Raw genomic sequence first — 23,366 nt, forward strand, 5'->3', positions numbered from 1 at the left:
CTGAGGAGAACGAAGCTCCTGCCGCCCCCATACAGATTTGGCCAGAAGGACAACCGGGCGGACCGCAAAACCTTAAGTGAGGAGCCATCAGCCACTGACATAACGGTCCGGGCTGAGCCACCTGAGGTGAATGAGCCCACTTCTTGACCACCATCACGCTTCATGGGAAGCGACTGTCAGAGCGGACCCTGGGCTTGGTCACAGTGGCCTGAAAACTGGAGTGGTTAAGGAACACACATTGTGTTCTCTTAGGCAAGGTAACTCCGGCGGATTGAGGTCCAGTACAAAATTAATGTACCGTGGGATCCTTATAGAGGTGCCGTCAGCCACTGATACAACTATCCGGGCTGAAAGTCTAGACACCGGAGGGACTACCCTTGGCGAATGAGCTCACTCCTTGACCACCTCTGATGGGAGGGGGAAACAGGCAGCAGAACCCCGCTTTGGGGTCTGACAGGACAGGCTGTGGGCTTGGACACAGTGGGCTGAAAACTGGAGTGGTTAAGGAACACACTCCTTGTCCTGTTAAAGGTATACTGATGCCTTTCTGCCAGCGGGGAATACTCCCCTGATACAGGCGGACGGAGGTCCAGTACAAGTATAATGGACGCAATCCAATCATTAGCATCTGCGTCACCTACGGACGGATCAATGGTACATAAAGTAGCGTCCGTGCCCCTGGTAGAGTCATCCTCCTCGTCCAGTGAGTCAGCTCGTAATCAGAGCTGTGGGACGGGGAGGACAGGGGACCCTGCGTCTCCCTGTCAGGAGGACGGGGTCTGAGACCAGAAGGAGAGTCCTCTGTGAGCTTTGCTGAGCGAGTAGCAGCAGACACACCCTGAGAAGGGGGCTGCATGCTCAGCAGATGCCGGGACAGCCGACCCCTGGAAATAGGATTCCAACCAAACCAGGGGTCAGCCACCGAAGCCGGAGCAGCTGGAGGGACCACTAATGAGCCTCCAAGCTGAGGGGCCACAGTGGTTATGAGCTCGGTACAGCCGTACGAGACTACCTGCAGTGGATAATAAAAACAGCCTGCAGCCTCGCTCTGTGAGACATGCTGCAGAGGTGGGGGCTCTGTCCTAGAACGGCCCCCAGCATATATAAACAGATAAAATAAGCAGCTGCACAAACCGGAGGTTGTGGCTGCCAGATCGTTTAAACATACATTTCTGTGCCCTCTAGCCCTCAGCCCAGGCCCCCACTTGTCACAATGTGGAATCTCTGTGCCTGCGCACAGAGAACGCTGAGAAAATGGCGACCGGAGCTAGGAGAGGGGGCGGGGCCTACTCTGAGAGCGGCAAATGAGGTAGCCAGGGGAGGGAATCCTTCCTCAGTGAGGAGTGTCCGCTCCCTGTGCTGCACAGCTGCTGGGCGGAGCCACACTGTCCCTCTGCATGACTGACAAGCAGAGGCAGTGGAAACCGAAACTAGGCCTCAGGCAAAGCCGGGGCCTAGAGTAAAACATGCGGCCGGCAATAAATAAATATAAAGGACCCCTGGAAATACCACTTTCTGTGGTAATAACGTCTCATATACTTAGCTTGTGAGACGCAGGTTGCCAGGTCCCTGGGGGGTGATAGCTCCGTCCAGCAGGATCCTGAAAAAGGGCTGTGGATGGAGACCGGTCTCCTGCAAAGCAGTGAGAACCGTGTTGGCTCCCACTTCAAACCAGAGCCTCTCAGAGGATGTGAAGGAGCGCGGCATGTGAAGGCTCCAGCCTTGTAAAGTCAACCTTAACAGCACCGCCGACACAGTGGGGTGAGAAGGGACATGCCGGGAGTCCAGACTGGACCCGCTTTTCTTCCAAATCTTTGATCCAGAAGGAAAAATCAAAAATCAAAATCAGAGAATGCATGTGTGTGTGACCTCCTGAAACACAAAGCATTGAACTGGCTAGGACTGGCTAGCAGGGGGTGTATATGCTAGGAGGGAGGAGCTACACGTTTTGAGTGTAGTACTTTGTGTGTCCTCCGGAGGCAGTAGCTATACACCCATGGTCTGGGTCTCCCATAGGAACGATAAAGAAGAAGGGAATTTTGTTACTTACCGTAAATTCCTTTTCTTCTAGCTCTTATTGGGAGACCCAGACGATTGGGGTATAGCTACTGCCCTCTGGAGGCCACACAAAGCACTACATTAAAAGTGCAAGGCCCCTCCCCCTCTGGCTATACCCCCCCCGTGGTATCACGGGTTCTCCAGTTTTAGTGCCAAAGCAAGAAGGAGGAAGCCAATAACTGGTTTAAACAAATTAACTCCGAATAACATCGGAGAACTGAAAAACCGTTCAACATGAACAACATGTGTACCCGCAAACAACAAAAAAACATCCCGAAGGACAACAGGGCGGGTGCTGGGTCTCCCAATAAGAGCTAGAAGAAAAGGAATTTACGGTAAGTAACAAAATTCCCTTCTTCTTCAGCGCTCTATTGGGAGACCCAGACGATTGGGACGTCCCAAAGCTGTCCCTGGGTGGGTAAAGAAATACCTCATGTTAGAGCTGCAAAACAGCCCTCCCCTACGGGGGTGTCACTGCCGCCTGCAGGACTCTTCTACCTAAGCTGGCATCCGCCGAAGCATAGGTATGCACCTGATAATGCTTGGTGAAAGTGTGCAGACTGGACCAGGTAGCTGCCTGGCACACCTGTTGAGCCGAAGCCTGGTGACGTAATGCCCAGGACGCACCCACGGCTCTGGTTGAGTGGGCTTTTAGCCCTGAAGGAACCGGAAGCCCCGCAGAACGGTAGGCCTCTAGAATTGGTTCTTTGATCCATCGAGCCAGGGTGGCTTTAGAAGCCTGCAACCCCTTGCGCGGACCAGCGACAAGGACAAAAAGTGCATCGGCACGGCGCATGGGCGCCGTGCGGGAAATGTAGATTCTGAGTGCTCTCACCAGATCTAGCAAACGTAAGTCCTTTTCATACCGGTGAACCGGATGAGGACAAAAAGAAGGCAAGGATATATCCTGATTAAGATGAAAAGAGGATACGACCTTAGGGAGAAACTCCGGAATAGGGCGCAGCACTACCTTGTCCTGGTGGAACACCAGGAAGGGAGCCTTGGATGACAGAGCTGCCAGCTCAGACACTCGCCGAAGCGATGTGATCGCAACAAGAAACGCCACTTTCTGTGACAGCCGAGAAAAGGAAACTTCCTTCAGAGGCTCGAAGGGCGGCTTCTGAAGAGCAACTAGTACCCTGTTCAGATCCCATGGATCTAACGGCCGCTTGTACGGGGGCACAATATGACAGACCCCCTGCAGGAACGTGCGCACCTTAGAAAGACGTGCTAGACGCTTCTGAAAAAACACGGATAGTGCCGAAACTTGCCCTTTAAGGGAGCTGAGCGACAAGCCCTTTTCTAACCCCGATTGCAGGAAGGAAAGAAACTTGGGCAATGCAAATGGCCAGGGAGACACTCCCTGAGCAGAGCACCAGGATAAGAAAATCTTCCACGTTCTGTGGTAGATCTTAGCCGAATTCGACTTTCTAGCTTGTCTCATTGTGGCAACGACTCCTTGAGATAATCCTGCAGATGCTAGGATCCAGGACTCAATGGCCACACAGTCAGGTTCAGGGCCGCAGAATTCTGATGGAAAAACGGCCCTTGGGACAGTAAGTCTGGTCGGTCTGGCAGTGACCACGGTCGACCGATCGTGAGATGCCACAGATCCGGATACCACGACCTCCTCGGCCAGTCTGGAGCGACGAGTATGATGCGGCTGCACTCGGATCTGATCTTGCGTAGCACTCTGGGCAAGAGCGCCAGAGGCGGAAACACGTATGGGAGCTGAAACTGCGACCAATCTTGAACCAAGGCGTCTGCCGCCAGAGCTCTTTGATCGCGCGACCTCGCCATGAATGCCGGGACCTTGTTGTTGTGCCGGGATGCCATTAGGTCGACGTCCGGCACTCCCCAGCGGCGACAGATTTCCTGAAACACGTCCGGGTGAAGGGACCATTCCCCTGCGTCCATGCCCTGGCGACTGAGGAAGTCTGCTTCCCAGTTTTCTACGCCTGGGATGTGAACCGCGGATATGGTGGATGCTCTGTCCTCCACCCACATTAGAATGCGCCTGACTTCTTGGAAGGCTTGCCGACTGCGCGTCCCTCCTTGGTGGTTGATGTATGCCACCGCTGTGGATTTGTCCGATTGGATTCGGATCTGCTTTCCTTCCAGCCACTGTTGGAAGGCCAGTAGAGCAAGATACACTGCTCTGATCTCCAGAACATTGATCTGAAGGGTGGACTCCTGCGGAGTCCACGTCCCCTGAGCCCTGTGGTGGAGAAATACTGCTCCCCACCCTGACAGACTCGCATCTGTCGTGACTACTGCCCAGGATGGGGGCAGGAAGGATCTTCCTTGAGACAATGAGGTGGGAAGGAGCCACCATTGTAGGGAGTCCTTGGCCGTCTGGGAAAGCGAGACTTTCCTGTCCAGGGACGTTGACTTCCCGTCCCATTGGCGGAGAATGTCCCATTGAAGTGGGCGCAGATGAAACTGCGCAAAGGGAACTGCTTCCATGGCTGCCACCATCTTCCCTAGGAAATGCATGAGGCGCCGCAAGGGATGCAACTGGCCCTGCAGAAGAGATTGCACCCCTGTCTGTAGTGACCGCTGCTTGTTCAGCGGAAGCTTCACTATCGCTGCTAGAGTATGAAACTCCATGCCAAGATACGTTATTGATTGAGTCGGTGATAGGATCGACTTTGGAAAGTTGATGATCCATCCGAAAGACTGTAGGGTCTCCAGCGTAGCATTCAGGCTGTGCTGACATGCCTCTTGAGAGGGCGCTTTGACCAATAAATCGTCTAGGTAAGGGATCACCGAGTGTCCCTGAGAGTGCAAGACTGCTACCACCGCCGCCATGACCTTGGTGAAGACCCGTGGGGCTGTCGCCAGACCAAATGGCAGAGCTACGAACTGAAAATGGTCGTCTCCTATCACAAAACGTAGAAAACGTTGATGTTCTGTAGCAATTGGCACGTGGAGATAAGCATCTTTGATGTCTATTGAGGCAAGGAAGTCTCCTCTGGACATTGAGGCAATGACAGAACGCAGGGTTTCCATCCGGAACTTCCTGGCGTGCACATGTTTGTTGAGCCGTTTTAGGTCCAGAACAGGACGGAACGAGCCGTCCTTTTTTGGAACCACAAACAGATTGGAGTAAAACCCTAGCCCTTGTTCCTGAGGAGGGACTGGGATCACCACTCCTTCCGCTCTTAGGGAGTCCACCGCCTGCAGCAGAGCATCTGCTCGGTCTGGATGTGGGGAGGTTCTGAAGAACCGAGCTGGAGGACGAGAATTGAACTCGATTATGTACCCGCGAGACAAAATGTCCGTCACCCACCGGTCTTTGACCTGTGACATCCAAATGCCGGAAAAGCGGGAGAGCCTGCCCCCGACCGGCGATGCGGAGGGAGGGGGCTGGAAGTCATGAGGTAGCCGCTTTGGAAGCGGTACCTCCATTTGCTTTCTTGGGGCGCGTGTGAGCCCGCCACGAATCTGAGTTTCTTTGCGTCCTCTGAGTCCCTTTGGACGAGGTAAATGGTGTCTTGCCCGAACCTCGAAAGGACTGAAACCTCTGCTGCCACTTTTTCTGCTGAGGTTTGGTTGTTCTGGGTTGTGGTAAAGAGGAGTCTTTACCCTTGGACTGCTTAATGATATCAGCCAATGGCTCGCCAAACAGTCTCTCTCTAGATAAAGGCAAACTGGTTAAACATTTTTTGGAACCAGCATCTGCTTTCCAGTCCTTTAACCACAAGGCTCTGCGCAAAACTACCGAATTGGCGGACGCCATTGAGGTGCGACTGGTAGATTCTAGGACCGCATTGATAGCGTAAGACGCAAACGCCGACATCTGCGTGGTAAGGTGCGCCACTTGCGGCACTGCTGGATGTATGATAGCATCCACTTTTGCTAAGCCAGCTGAAATAGCCTGGAGTGCCCATAGAGGCTGCGAATGCCGGAGCAAACGACGCGCCGATAGCTTCATAGACAGATTTTAACCAAAGGTCCATCTGTCTGTCATTGGCATCTTTAAGTGAAGCGCCATCCTCCACTGCAACTATGGACCTAGCTGCGAGTTTGGAAATCGGGGGGTCTACCTTTGGACACTGTGTCCAGCGCTTGACCACCTCAGGGGGGAAAGGGAAACGCGTATCTTTAGATCGTTTAGAGAAACGCCTTTCTGGGTGAGCGTCGTGCTTCTGGATTGATTCTCTGAAGTCAGCGTGATCCAACAAAGCACTCAATTTACGCTTGGGATAAAGGAAACGAAACTTCTCCTGCTCCGCAGCCGCCTCTTCTGCTGAAGGGGCTGGGGGAGAAATATCCAACAGCCTATTGATGGCTGAGATAAGGTCGTTTACCATGGCATCCCCATCAGGGGTATCCAGGTTGAGAGGGGTTCCAGGAATGGATTCCTGATCACTCTCATCAGACACATCACAGAGAGACTGATTGCGCTGAGACCCTGAGCAGTGTGATGACGTCGAGGGTCTTTCCCAGCGAGCTCGTTTAGGGTGGCTGGGGCTATCATCTGAGTCATAATCCTCGGCCTGTGAAGCCGGGGACCCCCCTGTGGGCTGGATTAATTCCAAGTGAGGGGGACCTGAGGACAGAGGCCTCGCCGTGCCCAAAGACTGAGCCCCATGCATAGATTGCAAGGTTTCAAGGATTTTTGCCATAGACACAGACATATTATCCGCAAAAACTGCAAAGTCTGTCCCTGTCACCGGGGCAGAACTTACAAGCGTCTCAGCCTGGGTCACTACCTCTCCTGACTCCGGCTGGCGAAGCAGCACCGGGTCGGAGCATTGCACACAATGGGGGTCATCGGAGCCTGCTGGTAGATTAGCCCCACATGCAGCACACGCAGTATACACAGCCCTAGCCTTGGCAGCCTTGCGTTTTGAGGATGGCATGTTGTTGCTTCCACAGAGGGATCTGGGAGATGCAGCCAGAAGCGACCTCACAGTGCAAGAAATACAATATCTCTATATCCTACACAGTACACCGATACACCGTGAGGCACTAGAGGGACCAGCACAGAAAAATCGCTTACCGCCCGCTTAAAAAGCGGGTGTGTGGTCGCCAGATAGCCCCTAGTCCAGGTCTCCCAGAGCCTTGCGTCCTTCCTCCAGCCAGACTGCATGTAATGGCTGCCGGCGTCCTGAGAGAGAAGGGGGGCGGGCCCTGGGCGTTCCTGGCTAAGAGCGGGAAGCCTGCTTCCCTCTGTGCCTAGTGTGAGGGCTGGAGCATGTAAATCAGGCTCCAGCCCTCGTCGCTGCTAGCGAACAGCGTCTCTCCCCTACCCTGAATGACAGGGTGGGGGGCGGGAACGAATCGGAGCTGCCGGCGTCCTAGGCCCAAAAAGCCGGGGACTCAATTTATAACCGCCGCCGCCGTAAAAGCGCGGACGGCGGATCCCCGGCGCACCACAAGTCACAGCAGCGCCGCCCGGTCCAGAGGGGGTCGGCGCTGCGTTCCCATACACAAAAAAATCCCCCAGTAATCTGTAGGGACACTAACTCCAACGTTGCGGTCCCCGGCGCACTACAACACCCAGCCAGCCCGGAGTGTGTCTGTGCCTGCCGGGGACACAGAGTACCTGTATGATGCAGGGCCTGTCCCTGATCGTACTCCTGCTCCGTCTCCATCAGGTTCTAATGGGTCTGTGGATGGAGCCCGGCGTCAGAGCTGAGAGGCCGGCAGGATCCCACTTCCACAGAGCCCTACCAGGGGATGTGGAAGGAAAACAGCATGTCAGGCTCCAGCCCTGTACCAGCAATAGGTACCTCAACCTTACAACACCATCCAGGGGTGAGAAGGGAGCATGCTGGGGACACTATATGTGTCCTCTTTTCTTCCATCCGAAATAGTCAGCAGCTACTGCTGACTAAAATCTGTGGAGCTATGCATGGAATGTCTGACCTCCTTCGCACACAAAGCTAAAACTGGAGAACCCGTGATACCACGGGGGGGGGGTATAGCCAGAGGGGGAGGGGCCTTGCACTTTTAATGTAGTGCTTTGTGTGGCCTCCAGAGGGCAGTAGCTATACCCCAATCGTCTGGGTCTCCCAATAGAGCGCTGAAGAAATTACACTTTTCTCTGCTGCAGATCTAGCTGTGCTCAGAATGCTGAGCTTTATAACCTCGCCCTCACACGGATTGTCAGCTTTCTGTCCATGCACAGTGTGCACAAGAAAGGTGCCAATCAGTGCTGGAGGCGGGATCATAAATACGGAAGACTACCTGACAGCAAGTTTACTACTAGTCCTCTACTGATAATCTCCTGCTGATAAAACAGAGCTTTGATCAAGTATACAGCAAAATGCCCAGTAAGTGACACATAACTGGAATCAGGATCTGGCTCTACATTATGCTGCTCTCAGATTTGGTGGCAAAATCTGGTGACAGATTCTCTTTAAGGAATTGAGAAAAAGGGACGGCGGAGCAGGAGTCGATCTCATCTATATAAATATTATACTCGAATTCTAGTTTCATCAGAAGTGACCGGAGACGACGTCCTGCACCTGGCGCTGATATTTCTAGGCAGCATACATACACAGATATGTGCACAGTTAATCTTTTCCTATTGTACTCCTTTTTTCGGCAAATCTTCAAGCTCCTCTGTAGTCGGATGTGAAAAAAAAACCTCTTATTGGAGATTCTTTATAAAAAAAATAAAGAAAGTAGTAAAATGTTGGTGATTTTTTTTACCGTGTGGCGATCCTCTGCAGGCTCCGCTCGGCCTCCCGATCCTTCACCACATCCGTCTTCACTCTGCACATCATCTCCCACTGTCGCTTCTTATCAATCTGTGATACAAAACTGAAGGTGAAGGAGCACAAAATACGGGAGAAGCCTGAACCGGCCGACAATGGGGGACCTCGCCTCCCCCCCGCTAAGAGGAACCAGCACAATGAGCAAAAGCAGCGGGAGACCGAATAGGAAAAAGGTTCTGTCTACTTGAAAATACTCAGTGAAGAGCTCGTCAGCACTGTTTGTGGGGTAAGGGACCACTTTGGTCCTGGTGGTAGAATGGGGTGCGCCAAAAATTGTGTTTTAGGCTTAGTGACGGAACGATGGAATCATTTGTGAGGAAGGAAGTGCGAGAAATGCAGCCCCTTCGCCAGCCCCGGAAAACTGAGCGCCCCTTCGCCAGCCCCGGAAAACTGAGCGCCCCTTCGCCAGCCCCGGAAAACTGAGCGCCCCTTCGCCAGCCCCGGAAAACTGCTCGCCCCTTCGCCAGCCCCGGAAAACTGCGCGCCCCTTCGCCAGCCCCGGAAAACTGGGCGCCCCTTCGCCAGCCCCGGAAAATAGAACGCCCCGAGGTCCTTGGGCAGCAGAACCTGTGCAGGGGATTTATATGAGAAAGGGGAATATGGTATATAAGAAGGTGTCGTCTGAGTAGTGAACAATTCCTTTAAGAGATTCTTCAAGGGAATAACTCTAAAGCCCTTGAGTGCAATTCTGTGAAACTGCCAACAAAAAAAGAAAACTCTTCGTTTTTAGGGTTTATTTTTGTTTCCAGTCCTGGAAGAGCTGAGTGACAACCAATATGGCCAGATGAAAGATCCCAGAGGTGGCACACAACTTTCCAGCTTTCTGAATGGTAAATCTGTCTGGTCACTCACCGATATGAGTGCGGGTGTGTGACTCTATAATTAGGAGGACTGCACAGTCTGGGAGCGCAGCAAGACCCGGGCCGGCCGGACGTACCGCTATATTACATGGACAGCCGCTCACCTGTTCCTTTTTCTCCAGCCGCTCCTGCTTGTCTTTTTCCTTCTCCTTTTGCAGCGTTTTGCTTTTCACCAGGATGGTGCTGGCCTTGTGCGCGGGGACTTTCTTGTTGAGGATTTTAGCCATGGCATCCGCCCAGCCTTTATTATGGTCGTCAGACTCGACCTGGTCGTCTGTTTCATGGTCGGAGGCATCGGACGCTTCTCCTCCGTCGGAGGGAAAACTTTCATCACCAAAATCTGAGTCGTCAGAACCTAAAAAGGTACATTTTACATTAATAGATATATAGACAGTAATATATATACTGGGAGCATTGCTTCAGCCATATACGTCCTTTAATTTAACAATGGAGCAATGGTGACCTCTAGTGGAGGCTCAGAACCATGCAGCATCATATAGATACAATGTAACAGACTACATTAGAGCAGAAGAGGGAGAACTGTGCAGCGCCTGCTTCAGTATGTAAATCAAGTTTTAAAACATAATGAATTATAACACCAAGGTACTGATTTATTTTTTATTTTGTGTCATTTTTGTAGTCATTCTTCGCATTTTAGGAATTTTTAGCTTTTTTTCCCAGCCCTTGACAATGTAGGCTCAGCTTTCATTATCTAGAGCAGGGGTGGGCAATTAATTTTCCCATGGGGCCGCATGAGAAATTGGGATGGTTTTAAAGGGCCGGACTAATATAATTAGCTCAGTTCTACCCAATACTATAGATAGTGTATATACTATCCCTTCATAAACAAACAGTAAGTTAAACAATACAAAGATGCAATGAAAATATGGAAGTCAGTGGGGGGCATAGATATTACTGGCCCTGGTGGCCAGTGGATCACACATACTGGCCCTGGTGGCCAGTGGATCACAATAATGACCGTGGTGGCCAGTGGATCACACATACTGGCCCTGGTGGCCAGTGGATCACACATACTGGCCCTGGTGGCCAGTGGATCACACATACTGGCCCTGGTGGCCAGTGGATCACACATACTGGCCCTGATGGCCAGTGGATCACATATACTGGCCCTGGTAGCCAGTGGATCACACATACTGGCCCTGGTGGCCAGTGGAACACACATACTGGCCCTGGTGGCCAGTGGGGCCTACATACTGACAGCGGTGGCCAGTGGGGCCTACATACTGACAGTGATGGCCAGTGGGGCCTACATACTGACAGTGGTGGCCAGTGGGGCCTACATACTGACAGCGGTGGCCAGTGGGGCCTACATACTGACAGCGGTGGCCAGTGGGGCCTACATACTGACAGCGGTGGCCAGTGGGGCCTACATACTGACAGCGGTGGCCAGTGGGGCCTACATACTGACAGCGGTGGCCAGTGGGGCCTACATACTGACAGCGGTGGCCAGTGGGGCCTACATACTGACAGCGGTGGCCAGTGGGGCCTACATACTGACAGCGGTGGCCAGTAGGGCCTACATACTGACAGCGGTGGCCAGTGGGGCCTACATACTGACAGTGGTGGCCAGTGGGGCCTACATACTGACAGTGGTGGCCAGTGGGGCCTACATACTGACAGCGGTGGCCAGTGGGGCATACATACTGACAGCGGTGGCCAGTGGGGCATACATACTGACAGCGGTGGCCAGTGGGGCATACATACTGACAGCGGTGGCCAGTGGGGCATACATACTGACAGCGGTGGCCAGTGGGGCATACATACTGACAGCGGTGGCCAGTGGGGCATACATACTGACAGCGGTGGCCAGTGGGGCATACATACTGACAGCGGTGGCCAGTGGGGCATACATACTGACAGCGGTGGCCAGTGGGGCATACATACTGACAGGGGTGGCCAGTGGGGCATACATACTGACAGCGGTGGCCAGTGGGGCATACATACTGACAGCGGTGGCCAGTGGGGCATACATACTGACAGCGGTGGCCAGTGGGGCATACATACTGACAGCGGTGGCCAGTGGGGCATACATACTGACAGCGGTGGCCAGTGGGGCATACATACTGACAGCGGTGGCCAGTGGGGCATACATACTGACAGCGGTGGCCAGTGGGGCATACATACTGACAGCGGTGGCCAGTGGGGCATACATACTGACAGCGGTGGCCAGTGGGGCATACATACTGGCCCTGGGGACGCTGAGGGCTCCTCTGGCTGCCTTCTCTGAGTCCCCTGTGTGTCTGCTTCTTCTATTCCAGGCACGGGGGGACCTGAGAAGACAGAAATGCTGCTCCCCTGCTCCCCACTCCTGCAGGCACTCTGCTCTCTCCCTGCTGCTACTGGTGCACTTACCTCAGTTGCAGAACAGACGTTTTTGAAGTGTCCGCTGTGATGAGCCGGTCACATGTGAGGATCCTGGGTATAGGGGGCAGACAAAGGGGGCGTGGCCAACATCGACAGAGCAGCAAGAGGGGACAAGGAAGGAGGAGTGTGTGTGCAGCATTCAGAGGGGGCGTGGACGACCGCAAAAGGGGCATGGCTAGCAGTATAGATGCCATAGAACGCATCCAGAGAGAGGGGCATGACTGGCAGCAAGAGGGGGCGTGGCCGGCAGGGTGGGGGGCGTGGCAGCTGCTTATCACTGCACTGCGGGATACATAGCTCACGGCAGTGAGAGCGGAGTTGAGGCATAGATCAGGCCATGCCTACTATTCTCAGCAAGACGGGCAGGCCCGGTCACAGACGGCAGGCGGGCCCGGTCACAGACGGCAGGCGGGCCCGGTCACAGACGGCAGGCGGGCCCGGTCACAGACGGCAGGCGGGCCCGGTCACAGACGGCAGGCGGGCCCGGTCACAGACGGCAGGCGGGCCCGGTCACAGACGGCAGGCGGGCCCGGTCACAGACGGCAGGCGGGCCCGGTCACAGACGGCAGGCGGGCCCGGTCACAGACGGCAGGCGGGCCCGGTCACAGACGGCAGGCGGGCCCGGTCACAGACGGCAGGCGGGCCCGGTCACAGACGGCAGTCGGGCCCGGTCACAGACGGCAGGCGGGCCCGGTCACAGACGGCAGGCGGGCCCGGTCACAGACGGCAGGCGGGCCCGGTCACAGACGGCAGGCGGGCCCGGTCACAGACGGCAGGCGGGCCCGGTCACAGACGGGCCCGGTCACAGACGGCAGGCGGGCCCGGTCACAGACGGCAGGCGGGCCCGGTCACAGACGGCAGGCGGGCCCGGTCACAGACGGCAGGCGGGCCCGGTCACAGACGGCAGGCGGGCCCGGTCACAGACGGCAGGCGGGCCCGGTCACAGACGGCAGGCGGGCCCGGTCACAGACGGCAGGCGGGCCCGGTCACAGACGGCAGGCGGGCCCGGTCACAGACGGCAGGCGGGCCCGGTCACAGACGGCAGGTGGGCCCCGGTCACAGACGGCAGGCGGGTCGGATCCGGCCCGCGGGCCGCCCCTTGCCCAGGTCTGATCTAGATGCTTTGGTCTGACGCAAACATTTTAAAACTTATTTAATAGATTGTCTCAGATTAAAGGGAGCCTGTCACCAGGTTCTCACTTATGACCTGCAGCCACCACCAGTGGGCTCTTTATTGTAATGCAGTATATAAGAGCTCACTGGTGGTGGCCGCAGCTTATAGGGGTCTAATCTGGTGACTGGTTCCCATTAAAAAGTGGGGGAAAAATACAATACATTAAAAAAAGTGCTCCCTTTTGATAAAGTTGACAACAAAAACAAAAGCAATAGACGTAAAAACGACACTTGACGAATCTGGACTAAAGATCACTAAAAAAGAGAATTTTGTTACTTACCGTAAATTCTTTTTCTTATAGTTCCGTATTGGGAGACCCAGACCATGGGTGTTTAGCTTCTGCCTCCGGAGGACACACAAAGTACTACACTTAAAAGTGTAGCTCCTCCCTCTGAGCTTATACACCCCCTGGTAGCCAGTCCTAGCCAGTTTAGTGCAAAAGCTGAAGGAGAATAGCCACCCACAAGAAGAACCGAGTAAGAACCGGAACAACCGGAGACTCTGTCCACGACAACAGCCGGTGATAACACACGGAACAAGAAAATTGCCAACAGGCAACGGGGAGGGTGCTGGGTCTGCCAATACGGAACTATAAGAAATTCTTATAAGAATTTATAAGAAATAAGAATTTACGGTAAGTAACAAAATTCTCTTTCTTTATCGTTCCTTTGGGAGACCCAGACCATGGGACGTTCCAAAGCTGTCCCTGGGTGGGAATAAACAGAAAAACTAAGAAGTAGGCGGAGCCTAACTTCACAAGTGGGCGACAGCCGCCTGAAGGATGCGTCTGCCCAAGCTCGCATCTGCCGAAGCATGAGCATGCACTTGGTAGTGCTTCAAAAAGGTATGCAGGCTAGTCCAAGTGGCAGCCTGACAGACTTGTTGAGCCGTAGCCTGGTGCCTAAAAGCCCAAGAGGCACCGACAGCTCTGGTCGAGTGTGCTTTGATCCCCGGCGGGGGAGGCACCTGAGTACTCTGGTAGGCGTCCGAAATGGTCGATCTAATCCAACGGGCCAAGGTCGGCTTAGAAGCAGAGAGACCCTTGCGCCGCCCTGTGGTTAGCACAAAAAGAGAGGTGCACCGCCTAAGCGCAGCGGTGCGAGACACATAAATCTGGAGAGCACGCACCAGATCTAGAGTATGCAGCGCTTTCTCAAAGCGATGAACAGGGGCCGGACAGAAGGAAGGCAAGGAAATATCCTGGTTAAGGTGGAAGGAAGAGACCACCTTAGGAAGAAAGTCCGGGGTCGGACGGAGAACTACCTTGTCTTGGTGAAAAACCAAAAAAGGTGACTCCGAGGAGAGCGCAGCCAAATCAGAGACTCTCCTGAAAGAAGTTATGGCAACTAGAAAGACCACCTTTTGAGAAAGACGATACAAAGAAACCTCCCTAAGGGGCTCGAAAGGGGGTTTCTGCAATACCATGAGGACCAAGTTAAGGTCCCAGGGATCCAAGAGCCGCCGATAAGGCGGAATGATGTGAGACGCACCTTGCATGAAGGTGCGGACCTGAGCCAGACGGGCGAGACGCCGCTGGAACAGCACTGATAGAGCTGAGACTTGTCCCTTGAGAGAGTTGAGGGACAGTCCTAGCTGCAGACCGGACTGTAAAAAAGAGAAGGGTCGGCAACGAGAATGGCCAAGGAGAATGGCCGGAAGAGCGACACCAGGACAGGAAAATTTTCCAAGTCCTGTGATAGATCTTGACGGAGGAAGACTTACGGGCCCGAGTCATAGTGGAGATGACTTCAGGAGGAATACCAGAAGCCGTCAAAATCCAGGACTCAAGAGCCACGCCGTCAATTTGAGTGCCGCAGAATTCGGGCGGAAAAACGGACCTTTGGAGAGCAGGTCTGGACGGTCCGGAAGATGCCACGGCATCTCCACGGACAGTTGGAGCAGGTCCGGATACCAAGCTCGCCTGGGCCAGTCCGGTGCAATGAGGATGACTCGACGGCCCTATATTCTGATCTTGCGCAGGACTCTGGGCAAAAGAGCTAGAGGGGGAAACACGTAGGACAGACGGAACTGGGACCAGTCTTGAACCAGAGCGTCCGCGGCGAAGGCCTGAGGATCGTGGGAGCGAGCCACGTAAACCGGAACCTTGTTGTTGTGACGGGATGCCATTAGGTCCATGTCCGGAGTGCCCCACTTGTGGCAGATTGACTGAAACACTGCCGGGTGCAGGGACCACTCGCCACCGTCCACGGATTGACGGCTGAGGTAATCTGCCTCCCAGTTTTCTACGCCAGGGATGTGGACTGCGGATATGGTGGACTTGGAGTCCTCCGCCCATTGAAGAATGCGTTGGACCTCCAACATTGCCAGGCGGCTGCGTGTCCCGCCTTGGTGATTGATGTAAGCAACCGCTGTCGCGTTGTCTGACTGGACTCGAATGTGCCTGCCCGCCAACAGGTGGTGAAAGGCTAGGAGAGCTAGAAGCACAGCTCTGGTTTCCAGCACATTGATTGAAAGGGCTGACTCGGACAGAGTCCAAGTGCCCTGTGCTCTGTGGTGGAGATGTACCGCTCCCCAGCCGGATAGACTGGCATCCGTGGTGAGGATCACCCAGGACGGGGTCAGGAAGGAGCGCCCTTGGGACAGGGAGAGGGGTCGAAGCCACCACTGAAGAGAGCTCCTGGTCCGTGGCGACAGAGCCACTAACCTCTGTAAGGAGGAAGGCCGCTTGTCCCAACAGCGGAGAATGTCCAGCAGCAGAGGACGCAGATGGAACTGGGCAAAGGGAACCGCCTCCATGGAGGCCACCATTTGACCCAGCACCTCCATCAGGCGCCTGAGGGAATAACGGCGGGGCCTCAGGAGAGAGCGCACCGCTAGCCGGAGAGACTGCTGTTTGATTAAGGGCAACTTCACAAGTGCCGGCAAAGTCTCGAACTGCATCCCTAGGTACGTGAGACTCTGGGTCGGAGTCAGAGTGGATTTGGGAAGATTGACAATCCACCCGAATTGGGCTAGGGTGGCGAGAGAGAGCGAAACACTCCGCTGACAGTCTGCACTGGATGTACCCTTGACCAGAAGGTCGTCCAGATAAGGAAGCACTGCTAATCCCTGGAGGTGCAGGACCGCAATCACTGCCGCCATGACCTTGGTGAATACCCGAGGGGCCGTGGCTAACCCGAAGGGGAGAGCCACGAATTGGAAATTATCCTCTCCTATCGCAAAACGTAACCAACGCTGATGTGACACTGCGATTGGCACATGTAGATAGGCATCTCTGATGTCGATGGACGCCAGGAACTCCCCTTGGGTCATAGAGGCAATGACTGATCGCAGAGACTCCATGCGAAAATGCCGCACCCGGACATGCTTGTTGAGAAGCTTGATATCCAGGATGGGCCGGAAGGTACCGTCCTTTTTTGGAACTAGGAAGAGATTTGAGTAAAAACCTCTGAACCGTTCCTGAGCGGGAACTGGGAAAATCACTCCGTTTGCCTGCAAGGACGCAACGGTCTGCGAGAAGGCGGCGGCCTTGGAGCAGGGGGGAGTTGAGAGAAAAAATCTGTTTGGAGGGCTGGAAGAGAATTCTATCCTGTAGCCGTGAGATATGATGTCTCTCACCCACTGATCGGAGACTTGCTTTAACCAAGCGTCGCCAAAGTGGGAGAGCCTGCCACCGACTAAAGACGTGGCTGGAGCGGGCCGAGAGTCATGAGGAAGCTGCCTTAGTGGCAGAACCTCCTGCGGTCTTCTGCGGACGCGCTTTTGGGCGCCAGTTGGATTTCTGATCCTTGGCCGAGTTAGCGGACGAGGCGGAAGGCTTAGAGGATGACCAGTTGGAGGAACGAAAGGAACGAAACCTCGATTGATTCCTACCCTGGGCGGGTTTCCTGGTCTTGGATTGTGGCATGGAAGTACTCTTCCCGCCAGTAGCTTCTTTAATGATTTCATCCAGCTGTTCACCAAACAGCCGTGAACCAGCAAAAGGGAGCCCAGCAAGAAACTTCTTGGAAGAAGCATCTGCCTTCCACTCTCGAAGCCACAAAATCCTGCGCATAACAAGAGAATTAGCTGAAGCCACCGCAGTGCGGTGAGAAGCCTCCAGCATGGCAGACATTGCATAAGATGAAAAAGCTGAAGCCTGAGCAGTTAAGGTAACCATCTCAGGCATAGATTCCTTGGTGAGGGAATGCATCTCCTCTAGAGAAGCAGAGATGGCTTTGAGAGCCCACACTGCTGCAAAAGTCGGGGAAAACGCGGCCCCCGCAGCTTCATACACAGATTTGGCCAAAAGGTCAATCTGACGGTCAGTGGAATCCTTAAGTGAGGTGCCGTCAGCCACCGACACAACGGTCCGGGCTGATAGCCTAGACACCGGAGGGTCTACCTTTGGGGAGTGAGACCACTCCTTGACCACCTCAGGTGGAAATGGAAACCGGTCATCAGAACCACGCTTTGGAAAGCGTTTGTCAGGGCAGGCCCTGGGGTTGGTCACAGCGGTCTGAAAACTGGAGTGGTTAAACACACTCTTCACTCTCTTAGGCGAGGTAAACTGATGTTTTTCTGCCAAAGAGAGTTGCTCCTCTGACACTGGCGGATTGAGATCCAGCACAGAATTAATAGAAGCAATCAAATCACTAAGATCTGCGTCACCCTCAGAGAAATCGATGGGATACATAGCCTCCGAGCCCCCAGTGAGGGCATCCTCCTCATCTTGAGAGTCAGCTCTTGAGACAGAGCCGTGGGATGGGGAGGAGGAGGAAACCCTGCGCCTTCTCTTAGAAGGACGGGGTCTGGGATCAGATGATGAATCCTCCATGAGCTCTGATGGACGGAGGTCAGAGGATAGGAGTCCTCTGTCAAGAGTATTAGAGGCACCCTGTGAGGGGGGCTGATGCATATTCATCAAAGTCCTGGACAAAAGTCCCATGGACTCAGCAAATGACTGGGATATGGACCTAGAAAAGGACTCTACCCAGGCCGGGGGTTCAGTCACAGGTGCAGCAGCAGCCTGAGAGACCACTGGGGGTGAGACTCCAGGCTGTGGCACCGCCAAGTTAGAGCAACCATCACAGTGTGGATAAATGCTCGGCTCAGGCAGCAGGAGCTTACATGCAGCGCATACAGTATAAAGCTTTGGAGCCTTGCTCCTTGTGTGAGACATGCTGCTGGAGTGGGGACTCTACAAAGAGAATGACCCCCAGGGAGAATATACAGAGGTCCACAACCGGAGACCGGCTGTGGCTTACCAGACCGCTGAGCGCGGTGTTGTGTGCCCTCCAGATCCCGAAGCCCGGTCCCCCAGTCGCAGCACCTCAGCAGAGATGCAGAATGTGCCAGAGCAGAGTGAACTCTGCCTGAGAAGAGGGCGTTCCTATAAAAGAGCGGGAACTGGAGGGCTATAGAGACCTGCAGGGAAGGAGGGACGCCCCAGCGGTGGGGAGTGTCCCTCCCCTGTGTAGAACGGCCGCCGGGAGGTGCCGAACCTGTCCCTCTGCATGAGTGACATGCGAGGGCAGGAAAATGAAACTAGGCCTCCGGCAAAGCCGGGGCCTAAATTTAAGCGGCGAGGCCGACAAGCAGGCACCATCGGCGCGGTTCTCAGGCAAAAGCTAGAGAATACGCCGGAAAAGTTAAAACAATCACATACAGCATACTCTCCCCATACAATAAAGAACCAGGACCCCCAACATAAACGTCTCAGGTACTTAGCTGCTGAGACGCAGGGCCATGTCCCTGGGGATGAGTGCTCCGGTCCAACAGAATCCTCAAGGGGCTGTGGATGGAGACCGGACTCCTGCCAGGCATGGAGACCGTGCTGGCTCCCACTTCAAGCCAGAGCCCAGGAGGGAAGGTGAAGGAGCGCGGCATGTAAGGCTTCAGCCTTGTAAATCAACCTTAACAACACCGCCGACACAGTGGGGTGAGAAGGGACATGCCGGGAGTGCAGACATGGACCCGCTTTTCTTCAAACTCTTTACAAAAGTCAAACAATCAGATGAGAATGCATGTGTGGATGTATGCCTCCTGAACACAAAGCGATAAAATGGCTAGATCTGGTTCTCCAGGGGGTGTATAAGCTCAGAGGGAGGAGCTACACTTTTAAGTGTAGTACTTTGTGTGTCCTCCGGAGGCAGAAGCTAAACACCCATGGTCTGGGTCTCCCAAAGGAACGATAAAGAAAAGCTGAATATTTTCCAATGAAAATATAATAATGAGCCTCATCCTTCTCATAAGTGGCCCAAGATGTAGGATACAGAGATTTTTGCACCATCTCAAATTCTAGAATCCTTTGACATTACCGACTGATGTGGTTGTCCACAGTTGGTCTATTCCAAGCTGGAAGTGAGCGGTGCCGATGATGTTACAACTCCCCACGGATACAGAATTGTGGAAACTATCAGCAGGTATGAGGGGTTCTAACTATCATGCTCAGTACTCGTAACTAGTGATGAGCGGGCACTACCATGCTCAGGAGCTCAGTACTCGTAACTAGTGATGAGCGGGCACTACCATGCTCGGCTGCTCTGTACTCGTAACTAGTGATGAGCGGGCACTACCATGCTCGGGTGCTCAGTACTGGTAACTAGTGATGAGCGGGCACTACCATGCTCAGGTGCTCAGTACTCGTAACTAGTGATGAGCGGGCACTACCATGCTCAGGTGCTCAGTACTGGTAACTAGTGATGAGCGGGCACTACCATGCTCGGGTGCTCAGTACTCGTAACTAGTGATGAGCGGGCACTATCATGCTCAGGTGCTCAGTACTCGTAACTAGTGATGAGCGGGCACTACCATGCTCGGGTGCTCAGTACTCGTAACTAGTGATGAGCGGGCACTACCATGCTCAGGTGCTCAGTACTGGTAACTAGTGATGAGCGAGCACTACCATGCTCAGGTGCTCAGTACTGGTAACTAGTGATGAGCGGGCACTACCATGCTCAGGTGCTCAGTACTGGTAACTAGTGATAAGCGGGCACTACCATGCTCAGGTGCTCAGTACTCGTAACTAGTGATGAGCGGGCACTACCATGCTTGGGTCTTGATGTGAACAGCTGAATGCTCGGACGGGAGCAACTAAAGTTCCCTAATGGCTTCCATTATGCTAGGGACTTGAGTCGCTCCCATCCGAGTATCCAACTGCTCATTTCAAGACCCGAGCATGGTAGTGCCCGCTCATCACTAGTTACAAGTACTGCGCACCCGAGCATGGTAGTGCCCGCTCCTCACTAGTTACGAGTATTGAGCACCCGAGCATGGTAGTGCCCGCTCATCACTAGTTACGAGTACAGAGCACCCGAGCATGGTAGTGCTCACTCATCACTAGTTACGAGTACCGAGCACCTGAGCATGGTAGTGCCCGCTCATCACTAGTTACCAGTACTGAGTACCCGAGCATGGTAGTGCCCACTCATCACTAGTTACAAGTACTGAGCATCCGAGGATGGTAGTGCCCGCTCATCACTAGTTACGAGTACAGAGCACCCAAGCATGGTAGTGCCCGCTCATCACTAGTTACAAGTACTGAGCACCCGAGCATGGTAGTGCCTGCTCATCACTAGTTACCAGTACTGAGCACCCGAGCATGGTAGTGCCCGCTCATCACTAGTTACCAGTACTGAGCACCCGAGCATGGTAGTGCCTGCTCATCACTAGTTACGAGTGCAGAGCACCCGAGCATGGTAGTGCTCGCTCATCACTAGTTACGGGTACTGAGCACCTGAGCATGGTAGTTACGAGTACTGAGCACCCGAGCATGGTAGTGCCCACTCATCACTAGTTACCAGTACTGAGCACCTGAGCATGGTAGTGCCCACTCATCACTAGTTACGGGTACTGAGCACCTGAGCATGGTAGTGCCCGCTCATCACTAGTTTCGAGTACAGAGCACCTGAGCATGGTAGTGCCCGCTCATCACTAGTTACAAGTACAGAGCACCCGAGCATGGTAGTGCCCGCTCATCACTAGTTACGAGTACCGAGCACCTGAGCATGGTAGTGCCCGCTCATCACTAGTTACGAGTGCAGAGCACCAAAGCATGGTAGTGCTCGCTCATCACTAGTTACAAGTACTGAGCACCCGAGCATGGTAGTGCCCGCTCATCACTAGTTACCAGTACTGAGCACCCGAGCATGGTAGTGCCCACTCATCACTAGTTACGAGTGCAGAGCACCCGAGCATGGTAGTGCCCGCTCATCACTAGTTACGAGTACTGAGCACCCGAGCATGGTAGTGCCCGCTCATCACTAGTTACGGGTACTAAGCACCTGAGCATGGTAGTGCCCACTCATCACTAGTTACGGGTACTGAGCACCTGAGCATGGTAGTGCCCACTCATCACTAGTTACGGGTACTGAGCACCTGAGCATGGTAGTGCCCGCTCATCACTAGTTACAAGTACAGAGCACCCGAGCATGGTAGTGCCCGCTCATCACTAGTTACGAGTACAGAGCACCTGAGCATGGTAGTGCCCGCTCATCACTAGTTACAAGTACAGAGCACCTGAGCATGGTAGTGCCCGCTCATCACTAGTTACAAGTACAGAGCACCTGAGCATGGTAGTGCCCGCTCATCACTAGTTACGAGTACAGAGCACCTGAGCATGGTAGTGCCCGCTCATCACTAGTTACGAGTACAGAGCACCTGAGCATGGTAGTGCCCGCTCATCACTAGTTACAAGTACAGAGCACCTGAGCATGGTAGTGCTCGCTCATCACTAGTTACGAGTACAGAGCACCTGAGCATGATAGTGCCCGCTCATCACTAGTTACGAGTACAGAGCACCTGAGCATGGTAGTGCCCGCTCATCACTAGTTACGAGTACAGAGCACCTGAGCATGGTAGTGCCCGCTCATCACTAGTTACCAGTACTGAGCACCCGAGCATGGTAGTGCCCGCTCATCACTAGTTACGAGTACAGAGCACCTGAGCATGGTAGTGCCCGCTCATCACTAGTTACCAGTACTGAGCACCCGAGCATAGTAGTGCCCGCTCATCACTAGTTACGAGTACAGAGCACCTGAGCATGGTAGTGCCCGCTCATCACTAGTGGTTACGTGATGGACAGAAACTTTGATCTCACTTTTTTACATAATGGGTAGATACATCTGTCTGCAAAACAGGCAAGGTAACAGGGAACTGGGGTAACGTCGAGGCCTCGGCCGTCGCAGGCTCCTACCCTGAGAGATGGAGCTCGGTGACAGCAGTGGTACTGAGCAGAAGCATTGAATCACCAAACATAGGAAAGACATGGAGCAAACCCGGCTGTCACCCTGATTGTCACCACGTTCTGTACGGTCCCTGTGCTGTTAGGAGGGTACAATATACATGGATGTATCAACAGTTGTCACTGACAACCAAAAGGGGGAGATCTACCAGACAAGTAGGTTGTCAGGCCTGGGACTGGGAACCTCTTCTTCTGATTGGTCAGCCTGGCAGCTTCATCACATGATCAGGACCCTGCGGGCGGATTTGCGTCACCTCTATATGGCCCCAAATGTTAAATGACCCCCTCCAGTCATGTGACCACTGCAGCCAATCACTGCAAGGACACTTAGAGTGCATATATTTATCAACCAATGACATTCTAGCTTTTATTTCTATGACAATGAAAGCAGCCACCTGATTGGATGTTACAGACACATGTTGTACGTTTTCAGCAGAGTTGTAGTTCCTCGCCAGCTGATGGTATTGTACAGCACATGGTATAACGCTGCTCTCGCACATACCTGCAGGTTCCCTCAGCTCCGCAGCCGCCGTTGTCACTTCCATAGCTGCCCAGGATCACACACACGTGCTCGGAGAACCGCTTCCGGGTGCAGGGTGCGCAGTCCAGGCTGAGTTCCGGTGTGTGTGACGCGCCCTCCGCCATGTTGGAGTCTGGCAGCCTGACTTCCGGTGTGGGTGACGCGCCCTCCGCCATGTCGGAGTCTGGCAGCATGACTTCCGGTGTGTGACGCGCCCTCCGCCATATCTGAGTCGGACAGCCTGACTTCCGGTGTGTGTGACGCGCCCTCCGCCATGTCTGAGTCTGGCAGCCTGACTTCCTCCTCTCTGCCGCCATCTGCTGGTGAGTAGACGTCAGTGCCTTCTCATTTGGACCACGGGGGAACACTATTCTCCTTAAGGAGACTTTGCAAGCCAGTCTGGCTGCCAGGTAAGGGGACTTATAGCTGCAATGCCCCTAAAATTCCACGGGGG

At 54.0% G+C, this 23,366-nt stretch overlaps 1 protein-coding gene across 1 annotated transcript in view; it reads right to left on the minus strand.

Moving 5' to 3' along the window:
• RRP15 (ribosomal RNA processing 15 homolog) overlaps positions 1-22,983 on the minus strand; it is a 48,743-nt gene extending 25,760 nt beyond the window's left edge. The window contains exons 1-3 of the mRNA XM_075337984.1: positions 22,895-22,983; positions 9,754-10,004; positions 8,725-8,822 (exon numbers count right to left, since the gene is read on the minus strand). Of these exons, the coding sequence (XP_075194099.1) occupies positions 8,725-8,822; positions 9,754-10,004; positions 22,895-22,937 (392 nt within the window). The 5' untranslated portion in view covers positions 22,938-22,983. The remainder of the gene's footprint in view (positions 1-8,724; positions 8,823-9,753; positions 10,005-22,894) is intronic.
• Between the last annotated feature and the right edge of the window lie 383 nt (positions 22,984-23,366).

The sequence above is a fragment of the Anomaloglossus baeobatrachus genome, chromosome 3, assembly GCF_048569485.1.
Source record: "Anomaloglossus baeobatrachus isolate aAnoBae1 chromosome 3, aAnoBae1.hap1, whole genome shotgun sequence".
NCBI lineage: Eukaryota > Metazoa > Chordata > Amphibia > Anura > Aromobatidae > Anomaloglossus > Anomaloglossus baeobatrachus.